Source organism: Triturus cristatus, chromosome 4_2, assembly GCF_964204655.1.
Source record: "Triturus cristatus chromosome 4_2, aTriCri1.1, whole genome shotgun sequence".
Taxonomy (NCBI): Eukaryota; Metazoa; Chordata; class Amphibia; order Caudata; family Salamandridae; genus Triturus; species Triturus cristatus.
This window is the reverse complement of record NC_140586.1, coordinates 265,323,764-265,336,223: the sequence shown is the minus strand read 5'-3', so window position 1 is coordinate 265,336,223 and position 12,460 is coordinate 265,323,764. Positions and strand designations below refer to the sequence as shown.

At 41.9% G+C, this 12,460-nt stretch overlaps 1 protein-coding gene across 2 annotated transcripts in view; it reads right to left on the bottom strand.

Annotated features, from left to right (window-relative positions):
* The window catches only part of ABCA4 (ATP binding cassette subfamily A member 4), a 1,118,748-nt gene that overhangs the window by 322,992 nt on the left and 783,296 nt on the right, over nt 1–12,460 (bottom strand). For both annotated transcript variants that reach the window (XM_085601480.1, XM_085601481.1), the window contains 2 exons: nt 8,138–8,262; nt 4,006–4,104 (listed from right to left, as the gene is read on the bottom strand). In XM_085601480.1, coding sequence (XP_085457606.1) covers nt 4,006–4,104; nt 8,138–8,262 — 224 coding nt within the window. The remainder of the gene's footprint in view (nt 1–4,005; nt 4,105–8,137; nt 8,263–12,460) is intronic.

Sequence of the window (12,460 nt, the reverse complement as noted above, 5' to 3'; positions counted from 1 at the left end):
GGTGGCAATGACCTAGGCACTTTGACTGGGGTAGGTCTGGAAATGCTTATGAAGGACACCTTTGCACAACTGTTTACACTTTTCCCTAAAACTGCCTTTGTGTTTTCCAACATATGCCAAAGGCAAAAATGGAACTGGTCCAATCATTTCTGTCCGCAGATTGACAAAGCAAGAAAGCACGTCAACAAATCTGTTTCTGCTTTCCTCCGTGACTATGGTATGGGTGCCATTTACCACAACAACTTGCGTTATGACATGCAAGACATTTATAGAGGAGATGGTGTGCACTTCAATGATGAAGGGAACAGAGTCTTCCTCTTGAACCTTAGACTCTGCATCGGTACTTACTTGTAGGTACCACTAAAAAAATGACTTCATAAACACAACAGCTCTTTTTAGAGCTCCCTAATTTCTAAACTCTTAAATCTGCTTTTCATTTATTTTTTTTAATTTTTTTTACCGTACGCTTACCGTAAGCTTACGGTACGCGTACCCCGTGATTTTTTTAAAAATCAATAAATGTTTTTTTTGTACTTTTCTGTCCTTCTTTGACCCCCTTACAAATGTTAGGGGGTCTGTAACTCTCCTCATTGCCCCCTTTCCTTGTTTTCTCTGTTTTTTTTCTGAGTGAAACACACAAAATGGCGGCCGCCGCTTCCTGGTTTCGGCCGATTCGAATGTTTACTAAGATCTATGGGCCAATCAGAATCTCCTTCGCGCACGCCATGTTTCTTCCGTACGCTTACCGTAAGCTTACCGTACGCGTACCCCGTGATTTTTTTTAAAAATCAATAAATGTTTGTTTTGTACTTTACAGTCCTTCTTTGACCCCCTCACAAATGTAAGGGGGTCTGTAACTCTCCTCATTTCCCCCTTTTCTTGTTTTCACTCTTTTTTTTTCAGAGTGAAACACAGAAAATGGCGGCCGCCGCTTCCTGGTTTCGGCCGATTCGAATGTTTACTAAGATCTAAGAGCCAATCAGAATCGCGCTCGCGCACGCCACCGTACGCTTACCGTAAGCGTACGGTAAGCGTACCGTAAGCGGGCTCAGATATATATATTGATTTAAAGGCTATTTTCTCAGAATCTACTGAACAGATTTACACCAAACCTACAAAAGGCACTTCCTTGACCTAGGGACTACCTCTCTGCCAAATTTTGAGTAATTCTGTTCAGCCGTTCGGGCTGTAGCTCGTTCTAAAGGTCCTATGGAAAAATGCATGGGAAAAACGCGTTTTGGGACCCCCCTTTTATCTCAGCCCCCGCTTGACGGATCCCCCCGAGACTTTCAGGGTAGGAGCGGAGCGTAGCGCCCCACCTATTTTGAGAAATTCGCGAGGATTCGTCGACCGGCGCCAAAGTTATTCAAAATAGAATGTTGAGGTTTTCCTATGGAAACGTGGTCCTAACTATAACTACCTACTGGCGACCGCCAGTAGGTAATTTAATTAACCATAATTAAATTACTTCTCACCCTATTCCCCTATAAACCCACAACCCGCTACGGAACTAAATTACGCAAAAATTAAATTACATAACATTCATTAGTTTAAATAAATTAAACATACATTACAAAAATAATACATAATTTTAACACATATACTACCATACATAACACTAAAAAAAAATCGATATTATAGATATCTATATTTTTAAATTCGATATTATGGTAATCTATATTTTAAAATTCGATATTATGGAATTCTATATTTTTAAATTCTATATTATGGAAATCGATATTTCATACCCCAATTTCGATATTCTGACCTATCTATATTTTGATAATTCGATATTCTGTCCACTCTATATTTTGAATTCGATATTCTGGGCAGTCGATATTTCTGAATCGATGTTTAGGGTGTTCACCCCCTCCGGGGGCACCACACAGGGATGCCCCTGTCTCGACTCTTCTTCATGAAAGCGTTAGCGATGGAGCACCTGGAAACTAAATTGAGGCAACATCACTCCCACAGAGGGCTAGCAACTACTGTCCATTGAATACTCGTCTCCATGATGTTGCGTGGTTGAGGCTTATGCGTGGTAGAAGAGTTCACTGTAAAGGCATTGTGTGGTAAAAGCATTGCGTTTTAATGGATGCGTGGTAAAGGCATGCACTGTAAATGCATGTGTGGTTCCATCATACAACCCCTTCTGGCAACTGTATTGACCATTTCCACAGCTATATATGAACCTAACCACTGTAAATGCACGACAGTTGCTAGATGGGTCCCCCTGATGTCTTACAAAATCGCAATTAATACTTTTTTCTTCCTTAGGGCTGCAAATCTCTCTCTCTCTCTCTCTCTCTCTCTCTCTCTCTCTCTCTCTCTCTCTCTCTCTCTCTCTCATCCTCTCTCTGGGATTAGCATTCTTCTTGCTCTGCCACTATCTTGCAGCAACACTTCTCAATGACTCACAACATTGTAGCACATTATTACCAGTTTATATATGGTGACTTTGAATATATAATCCACTATTCTGCCCTACTCCCAGTGGGGCCTCCTCAAACAGCACAATTTACTATTTGGTTAAACTTAAAATTAGTGCCAGCTTCCTTTATTAATTTCTAAGCCAACCCAACCCAACCCTCTTCTCTTTGATTTCACTCTTTTCTGGGTCATCAACCTTACTAAAGATGTTTATATTCACCTGGAAATCCTCAACACAGTACCCTCCAGTCACAATGCAATGGCCCAACGAAGGGCCTGGCTTTAGCAGATATTTGTTGTTTCTTCGATTCCTGATAAGAGTCTACCTTCCAAATGCCATGTGTGAGATCAAGTCCCCCCTATGTATTACAAAACGGTACTGCAAGCCATTAACAAGCGGCACGGCTTTATTAAGGAATTGGGTTGTAGGCAGAGTGCCTTTATAAAGATGAGAATTGTTAGGTGACTTACAATCAGTGGCAGCTCCTCCACTTAGGTGGAGAAGCAGTGCCCTACTACTTTTCTCAGTGTAAATAAAGAAAAAATAAAATGATAATAACTCAATGTTATTAGCATTTCTTTTTTCTTGCTGCGACAGCTTTGCAGACGGGCGGGCTCTCTGCTGACAGAGGAGCAGGTGGAGGAGTGATAGGCACTCCTTAAGTGCACATGAATGTTTAGCCGGCCGCCTTGGGCCAGCCAAAGATTCATCTGCACTTTGCATGTTCACCACCCAGGCTGGGTGGAGAACATGCCCAGGCTCCCAGTCCCAGTCTGAGCACTGAACTACGGTGCTTAGACCAATCACAACGCTCAGCATTGTGATTGGCTTTGGGGAGCCTGGGTGCTTCCTGTCCTGGCTGGAGCAGAGGACGACAAGGAGAGATGTGGCGAAGAGGTAAGTTTAATTTTCTTTTTCTTTACCCGCTTCCCCCGCCGCTCTGCCATCCCTGATCCATGCCAGCCGCCACTGCTTACAATATTATTCCAACTTACACATGGGGGTATTTTATGCTATACAATAAATGGTCACACCATTACCCTTCCCATAACCATAATATCCTTGTTCTCTTGTTCCATCTCAATTAATAGGTACCATGGGTGCAGCTATTTAGAAGAGTGTCGAACCTCAGCTCTGAAAATAAATGTCATTATGCAGCTAGTTGGTTGCTAAATGAATTCTACATAGTTTAGTTTAACTAGGGTATCCAGTTTTATGATGTAAGTATCATCAAACATGTCCCTCCATGTATATTTTTCTCATCTTATTGACATTTATGCATATTTATGTTCCAGTTGGTGAAAGATGTCTTGTCATCGGTTTATAACAAAGTAGGGAAAACAGTGTGGGAGAAAGAGCGGAAAAGCATGTTCTCTCTTTGCTTAGGCGTAAGCTGTAATTCCAGTCAGTGACTTGCCTGTCACATTTTATACTGGCAGCAGACATTGTGAGACAACTCAACCATTGATATTACAACTAGACTGTAATATTGGCATTACAGGCAGGATTTTAAGCAGATATTGCAGAATTCCATGTATTATCAATAGCATACAACAGTTTGTTGTGATACTTACAGAAGCGGTTCATCCTTCATACAACGCGTTCCAAAGCCAGGCTTGTTCAAGAAGGCATCAGCAAGGTCAGCCATCTGTTCATTGCCTGGCCTCTCATTGCTAAAAAATAGAAATTAATTTTAAGAGAAATTTGGAAGAAGTGTGTATGATGCTCACAAGACCTAAATGCAGCATGGATTCAGAGACCTCCCAAATAATGGAAGATGTTCTTCATACAATGGACCATGTTGCAGTATGGCTGACACTACAAAAGCTGTTAGCAGCTTTGTACCCCACTGACCATGACTCACTGTTCTCCATCTTAACCACTAGAATGTGAATTAAAGGCAGAGTGCTGTGATGGTTTGCATCTTTCCTCTAAGACCCATCACAATGTGTTAAACGAGGTTGCTTCATCTCTATTAGCCTGGTGTTAAAATGCGATGTACCTCAGGGCTCCATGATTTCACCCTTACTCTTCAATGCCTATATGGAACCAGTTGATCAGATGTCCAAAAAAAAGAGATCTGCATACACCAATGCACAGACAGTACACAGTTACATCTTATAGTATTGTTCCCATCTACCATTACATCCTCAAAGTCTTTCCTTGTAAACCTGGCAAACTGGATGAGTTCCTTCTCTCAGTAAACACTGAAATACTCCTCTTCATGAAAACACCCATTGACTTTCCAAAATGGCTTCTTTAACTCTCATACCTTGGATTCACATTCACATCTAAACTGGTCCCATCTGCCAAGTTCTTTGGTTTGACTATCGACCACGTTCTAACTATGGCACCTAACCCTGAGAAACATGCAAAAACGAAAGTTTTGCTAATATTTCTACTGAATAAACCAAAACAATAAATCCCTGAGTCTTCTTTCAGGCTCTGATCCTCTCTCTCTCGCCTCTATGGTGGAAAAAATCTACTCTTAGGTCTCCCAAAATCCATCCGAGCAACACTCAAAGCCATTCATGTGGTGGGGACTTTCCTTGACAAAAGTGGCAATGGATCAGAGTACATAAACCAATTTCCGAGAGATCTACATTGACTTCCCTCTAACGGGAGAAATAAAATGGCCCGGACCACACACAAATTGCTACATCTAGGCTTCCCCAGATATTTATAATGCAGGCTATGCAACTCCGACAGGAGATCCCAAAACAAAAAAGACACAGAGAATGTAATGGGTATTCTCATGTCAGGCTCTGAGAATCTGGAACAAACTCACAGAAATTTAAGAACTATACCCACCCTGCTTCCATTTTCCATTTCTAAAGGCCCCAAAAAGCCATCTTCCAAAGTTCACCTAGCTGCCTAGACACTGCCACATGTGGAATTAAAATTACTGTTTTGCAGATAATGAAGAACCAAGTGTTCTGTTCTTAGTTATCTGCTACTTGTAAAGAGCACAGTTGGCACTATATATTTATTTTCTATAACTGAACAAATACATCTTTTACTGACCCTCACACTTTAGAACTTCATGGTCTTCATATTTTAGATTAGCGGACAGAAGACATTCACTGTATGTGCTCTGTGTCTGACTTCTTTGCCCTTTAAATATTGAGTAGATATGTGTACAAAACGTATGCCCATTGAACAACTGCCTGAAAGCATCTAAGTAGCACAAGCCCAAGATGTTTATCGTTTCGATCAGGTTTTTTTATCTTTTCATTATAATACACATGCTGTAGGATTTGCGAGGTGTGTGCTGCCATTTTTTCTTAGAGCTTCACCCCAATGCAGAAAGACTGAGGTCAAGAATGAATTGTAAAAGTGCTATGCTTCAATAGCATGTTTGAAGAGCTGGAATTTGTAGATGTGTACCTCGATGGACTGTAATTACCAATGTATCTTTGACTAGGTCTATTCCTGGTCTACAGTGATGGTTCACTAACCAGTTCAAGTTTCCTATGCAATTTCCCCTAAGATATACATGTTCCCTATGGCTCAAATGCAAATCCTTCAGGGATAAGGAGGTAAGTGGTATAGTAATAGAGTAATAGGTGGGTGGCATGGGAAAGTATGAGGGGTCAAGGAGGCAGGTAGGGTTGATTGAAAAGTCCAGGAAAGTCTCACTGGGTTAGGAAGGGCAGAAGAAGGGGGGGTCTGGAGTGGGCATCCCAGGTGGGGGGATGTTGTGCATGGTTAACGGGTGGTGGTGACAGTGAAGAGAGTGACTGATGGGAACAGATCTATTCAATGGATAGCGCCACTGTGCCACATCATTGAAGGATGAATGTGGCAGTGTGGAGCCAAGGAAAGAAAATAGGTATTTTAACATTTCACAGGGCAGCTGCTCCAATCCTAAAATCATCTGAGAATGCCCTTACCGTAACACTGCCTCTCATCCTAAAATCATCTCAAGTTATGTCTGAGTCTGGGGAGTGCAAGGGACTCTGAATCCATTGTGGAATGGTGCAGAAGAAGGGGGTGATCAGAAGAGGTGGGGGATAAGTGACATGGTGAGAGGATGTGAGATCCTATCCATACCCAGCATGTCTGCCTTTCATTTTAGAATCATCTATAGTTATGTGTATGAGGGGCAAGTGGTGTTGAATGGTGAAGATGAAAATGGCTTGGGCAGAGGTGGGATGCAGGTGAGACGGGGAGAAGGTTGAGGAGAGGAAGAGACCAGGAATGGATAAAGGGGAAGGTGAGTGAGTGGAGAGGTGTAATTGGGACAAATGGGGGAGAAAGTGGAGCCAGGCATAGAGGGGTACAGGCTAGAGGCAGCACATTAGAAATTAGAGGACTGGATGGTGGAGGGATGATGTTGGTGAGAAGAGGATCGGCTCTTGTTTGACATTGGCATGGCTACCTCCTATCCTAAAGTGGAGTGTGCAAGAGTGGGAAAAGAAGGCTGCAGACAAAAGATAATGATGGGGAGACGATATGGGAAAGTAGTGGGACTAGGAGATATGGATTAGGGAAAGGGACAAGGGAGAGGTGATGCCATAGGGTCCTATTCCTGCACCGCATGGTTGACCTCCAGTGTGGAGATCACATGGGATTACAAAAGGAGACAAGGGAGAGTTTGAGTGTGGGGTGGGAGATAGAGGGGGAACCTTTGGGAAAATGGTGGTCAGAGATAGGAGAAGGGTAGGGGAAAGGGGGTTGGCACGTGCTGCAGAAAAGCAGGGAAAATAGATGCTTTTCTTCCATGGCATAACTGCTTCTGTTCCTTGGAACTTGAGAGGTTATATTTGGGGGTGCATAAAGGATATAGTGGAGAGTAGGGGTTGAAGGGTGAGTGAATAATAGACAGGTGGGGTGATATGGAATGGGAACGTTCAAAGTGAATGAAAAGTGTGAGGCAGCTGATATGTGGGGAAAGGGGGAGAGGTAGAGGTGGGAGAGAGGTCAGGGAAGAGGAGTGGTCTGGGAATGGGGCAATGTCAAGATGCTGAGAGAAATGGCCTGAGTGGAGCAAAGTGAATGTGTGGAAGTAGTGGGGGGAAAGAAGAGGTGAGGTGGTGGGGAAAATGTTACAGGTACTCAGATTTGTTTTCAATGGTTGCACTGCTCTGGCATGCATGGGCCCCTTGTAGCTATCTCTGACTTGGACACCCTTTGAAAGAGAGATCTGGAACATAAAGAATGCTTTTGTGTGTAGGTAAATGCTTGGGGTGGGTGAGAGATCTAATGAGTGTTTGTGTCAAAGCCAACAAAGCAAATAAAAACAGAAATGTTTTCACTGGCAAGAAAGATCAGGCACGTTTGCCTTTCATTGATAACAAATGTTTCTGTTTCAATTGTTGCAGGAAACTAGATCAGGACCTCCCATCACTATAGACGCCCTAAGATTCCAGTTATTACTTTAATAGCAAGATATTGTTACTCTTGCATTTTATAGAAGCAGGGAACACTGGCAGCTAAGAGCTCAAGAGTACCTCCATCTCATTCCACACTAGTCTCTTCCTCCAGGTTTGTGCCCTCTCAAAACCATCTGTGTTGATTGTCAATTGCTTGAATTGATTAGTACTTGACACTTCTAATGGTATACACTACAAAGAAGCAGGTAACTGGTATTACCATCAACATAAGGTACGGTGCAAAATAAATACAAACATGTAGACACTATTTAACAAATATAAGGTTGAAAGACAAGAGAGGAAACAGTAAAGAAGGAACAAATCCTCTGACCTGAAGAATGTAAACTGCTGTCCGTAAATCCAAGGGTGTAACGTTAAACTAGGATATTCTCCAAACGGAGGTACGATGAGTGTAAATATCATTGCTAACAGCACAAAACTTGCTGGGAGAACAATCTGTAGGGAGTGCAACAAACATAGCCCTGGATGTTTAGTCCATGATTTGTGAAAATGTGTGTGTAACCACATGAAACAAAGACATCAATTACAACACATGAAACACAGAGCCACAGAGAAGAGATGAGCATGCATCTCAGGTAAGACATGTAAAGCTCACTTGTAGAAGGTCAAATGCTAAATGTCCGTGCCACATTCTTAAGCAATCTCGCATGTCCAAGCATCAGATTTTAAACTCTGAACTGCTGAAAAACTGAATGCAGTCATGCTCCAAGAACAAAAGAAAAATAAGGAGCACAGTTCATGGCAATGCAGTTACAAATATTGGTTCAAGTTCAAATTTATCGAATACCAATGGTCTTTTTATGAAAGAATGTGTGGAACCAGCTGACAGGACTGGAGTGGAAGAGTGGCTAGAGATTTAACAAACCTTATTTAAGTTTCAGAATTAAAGACTGCCAGAACTTTACAGAGACAAGTTAGAAAACGTCTTTGAAGTGCTCTTTGACTGACTGGTAGTAGCCCAGATCAGTTCTTAATTTGTAAAAAATAAATAAGTGCCAGGGCCTTATTAGGAGGCCAATGCAGCTTGCACCACTCATTGCCCCTGCCAGCATCACCAATCACAGAACCAACACATCTACTAAACATCACAAACTACATGCAGGACAATTCAGAATATTCCAGGTCCCCAAATTTATAAGAATGGCTTGGGCAGCAGCTATTAGTCATTTGTAATGTACATTGGATTAATAAACCACTGTTGTGGACAAATAGTGCCACCATGTAGCAGACAGTCATAAGTCTGGTGTTGAGAAGTAAGTGCTGGTGCCGAGCAGCAGAAACCACCAGCTGAACTTAAGCACTGGCCCAGATGGAGTTCAAAGCTTTTACTACATTAGGTGGCGTGAGTTATAGTTACCATACGGCTACAGTGACATATTCCTTCTCAGGGAACCTGCTTAGAGACAGAGACAGACAATTTGAGCACCGCTGTAATGAATGCTGACTTTGGAGTTTCTTTGTGAGGCCTCATTCATCCCATATATGTATCCATACTTTTGTGTTTTCAATACAACATAAAAGGTGAGGATGAAATGGGTTGTCGGTCACCTAAAGCCTGAGCAATGCCACTTCATGTACCACTTTCAAACATTTGTCTTAGTTCGCTATCTCAATCAATCATCATATTCTCAAAACAGGGTCAGCATATCCAAAAGGCTTGCTAATTTTGCATCATTAAGTGGTGCCTAATGACTTATAGAGATTGTCAGCCCAGGACTTGTATTTACATTATCTTTTTTTCCTTTCTTCTTTTCCAAATTTCTCCATAGCTAAATTTTCTATTCTGTGATACCTAATGGGTTTTTAGACATTTAGGGCCTTATGTAGGTGGGCTGGCATTTACCACTTCATAAATACCGAATCATACCGATTCGGTATTTATGAAGTGGTAAATGCAATGTAGGTAATGAGTCGGTAAATATTACCGATTCGGAAAAATTCGGTAATTACCGATTCGGTATTTACCGATTCGGTAATGAGGCATACCTTCCCATTGATGGGAAGGTATGCCTCATTACCGAATCGGTAAATACCGAATCGGTAATGGGGGGAACACAATCAAGGGTGGCAGGGTGTCACATTGACACCCTGTTGCACCCCTGATTCCTGCATGTGTGCACATGTGGCACACATACATGCCCTAAGGGCATGTATGTCTGCCACATTGCACACTTCTAAGCGCTTTAAAATGCTTTTACACATCCATTCTTAATTTACCACCAACTATTAGTTGGTGGTAAATACCGACTCCAGACAACACCCACACACCACACACTCCCCCTACATCTCATTTCTGTATTCGGAATTTACCGAATCGGTAAAATTACCAATTCGGTAATTTTACCGATTCGGTAAATTACCGAATACAAAAATGATCCCCCTACATAGCAAAAGCCTAAATACCGGTCGGTAACGGTATAATTACCGAAAATCGGCCGTTACCGACCGGTATTAGGCTACCTACATGAGGCCCTTAGAGCCCTATTACCAAATTTAAGTTTGCATGTGGAGATCTCCGCGCGTATGGATCTTCTCCTACACCTTGTCGGAGATTGTCCCATGGATGGATTTCACCACTTCCATGACAAGATCTTCACCTTCATTCAGACTTAAAGTCTCCACTCCTTCAAATGAGGGGGTAGAGGCTCCTAGCACCAAATTTACAACTGTAAATTTACTGCTCAGTGACTTTCCAGCTGTATGCGGAGATCTCCGTCACAAGGGTGGAAAGAAAGTAATAGGGAAAATTAATAAACACCCTTCCCTTATTCCTCTTCACCTACAACTATCACATTAACAAGACACAACACACCAGCTCAAAAACCTTACATCCTATTCCATTATAGTTTAAATTACTATTTTATATTTAAATTAATTTACATTATTTACATTAATACCCCCAATTTACAGTATTACGTGTATTGACTGCAAGCATTACAACTTTTGTTGTTTTATGATAATATCTTTTTAAGTTAATTTTAATTTGGATTACCATTTGAACTAAATTAAAATAGAAATATAATGTAATGCTCACATCGTTAAATACTTTAAATGGCAATAAACTATTTGCTTAATGTAAAAATATATTTATATGGGAGTGTGTTGAATTTCCACAGTGGGTGGCCATGTGTGAAACTTAAAACTTAATCCATGGCTTGATTGAAGTACTTTAAGCCTGTTGTATGAGTGGTACTGCTCCAGACGGTTGTAGGTGTGTATTTTGTGAATTTAAATTATCTTACTTATTTTTGAGTGTATTGTGTAGTAGCATATCCCTCCCTAAGCTTATTTTTTTATATCCTTCAACCTCCTTGTTAGGAAATGCCAATTGTTGCAAGTTCAGTCCCATTTTTTGCTGAATTTGATTAATGGTGTCTAGACCCTCCACACTGAGGTACTGCTGTTCAGTGCCTAGCGCAAGTGCTCTAACACTTAAAACATAAAAAAATGGTTACTCCCTTAATGGTATCTCTACTTTTCCGATATGTTCATAGTACATGGTGCAGAAATACACCCATAGCATGGAAAGTTAAATAACACAAGTGGACCGCAGCACTTGTTGTGCTAAGCACTAGTGTTACAAAGGAAAACAGGGCTTTAGGCCTACCATTGTAGCCTGACTGCTGCAATTTAAACCTGCAGCTGGACCCGTCAAAATATTATTATTCACAGAGGAAAACCTTTCTACTAAAGGGTAATAAGTCACCCAATGTAGGCCTTGTAGCCCATGAGGTTGGGTGCATGGTATTTATAAGAAACTTGTCTTCTGGTTGGCAGAGGTATGCACCCTGTCCAAGCAGGAACCACAATCCTAGTCAGGGTAAGTCACAACACACCCTAAATTATCCTGTGCTCACCCTCTGATTGCTTGGCACAGAGCAGTTAGGCTTAACTTAAGAGGCAATGTGGAAGTATTTGTGCAAAACTTCAAACAATGACACAGTGAAAACACCAAAAAAGACTCCACACCAGGTTAAAAACGAGATTATGATTCTATAAATAAAACAAGACCAAAACGACAAAAATCCAACAAGTAGAAGTCTAGATATGAATTTTTAAAGAATGAATGTAAAAGCAATAAATGCTTAAATGGGATATCTGGCCATGCTGGACCGAAGAAAAGTCAAAGATTCAGGCTGACCGCAATGGAGCGCAGGTCAGATACAGGGACCCACTTAGTACCTCGATCCGGGCTTGCGTCAACATCAAAGAAGATGTGATGTGCAGCCGAACCGATGCGTCAGTGTCAAGCCACGCAGTGGGCAAGATGCATTGAGATTCTCTATGCAATGGCGGCGATGCATCGGTTACGAGTGTGAGGCATTGGTTCCAAAAGCAACGTCTCCCGCAGCAGGCAATGTGTCGATTCTGAAGGCGATGCGTTGGTTCTGAGTGTGATGCACAGGCTCCGTTCCACGATCAATGCACTAGTTCTGACCCATGCAAAGGTGAAAATGCGCCAGTTCTGATGAGGATGCGTGGGTTCTGGTTGTAGCAGCCCTTCATACCCACTTCCAAGGGCCTAGGACTGGACTGACACAACTTAGCAGGGCGAAACTTGAAGCAAACAAAGTCCAGGAGCTGTAGCAGGATGAATTGAAGTCTTTGATGTCACTGAGACTTCGAACAGGAG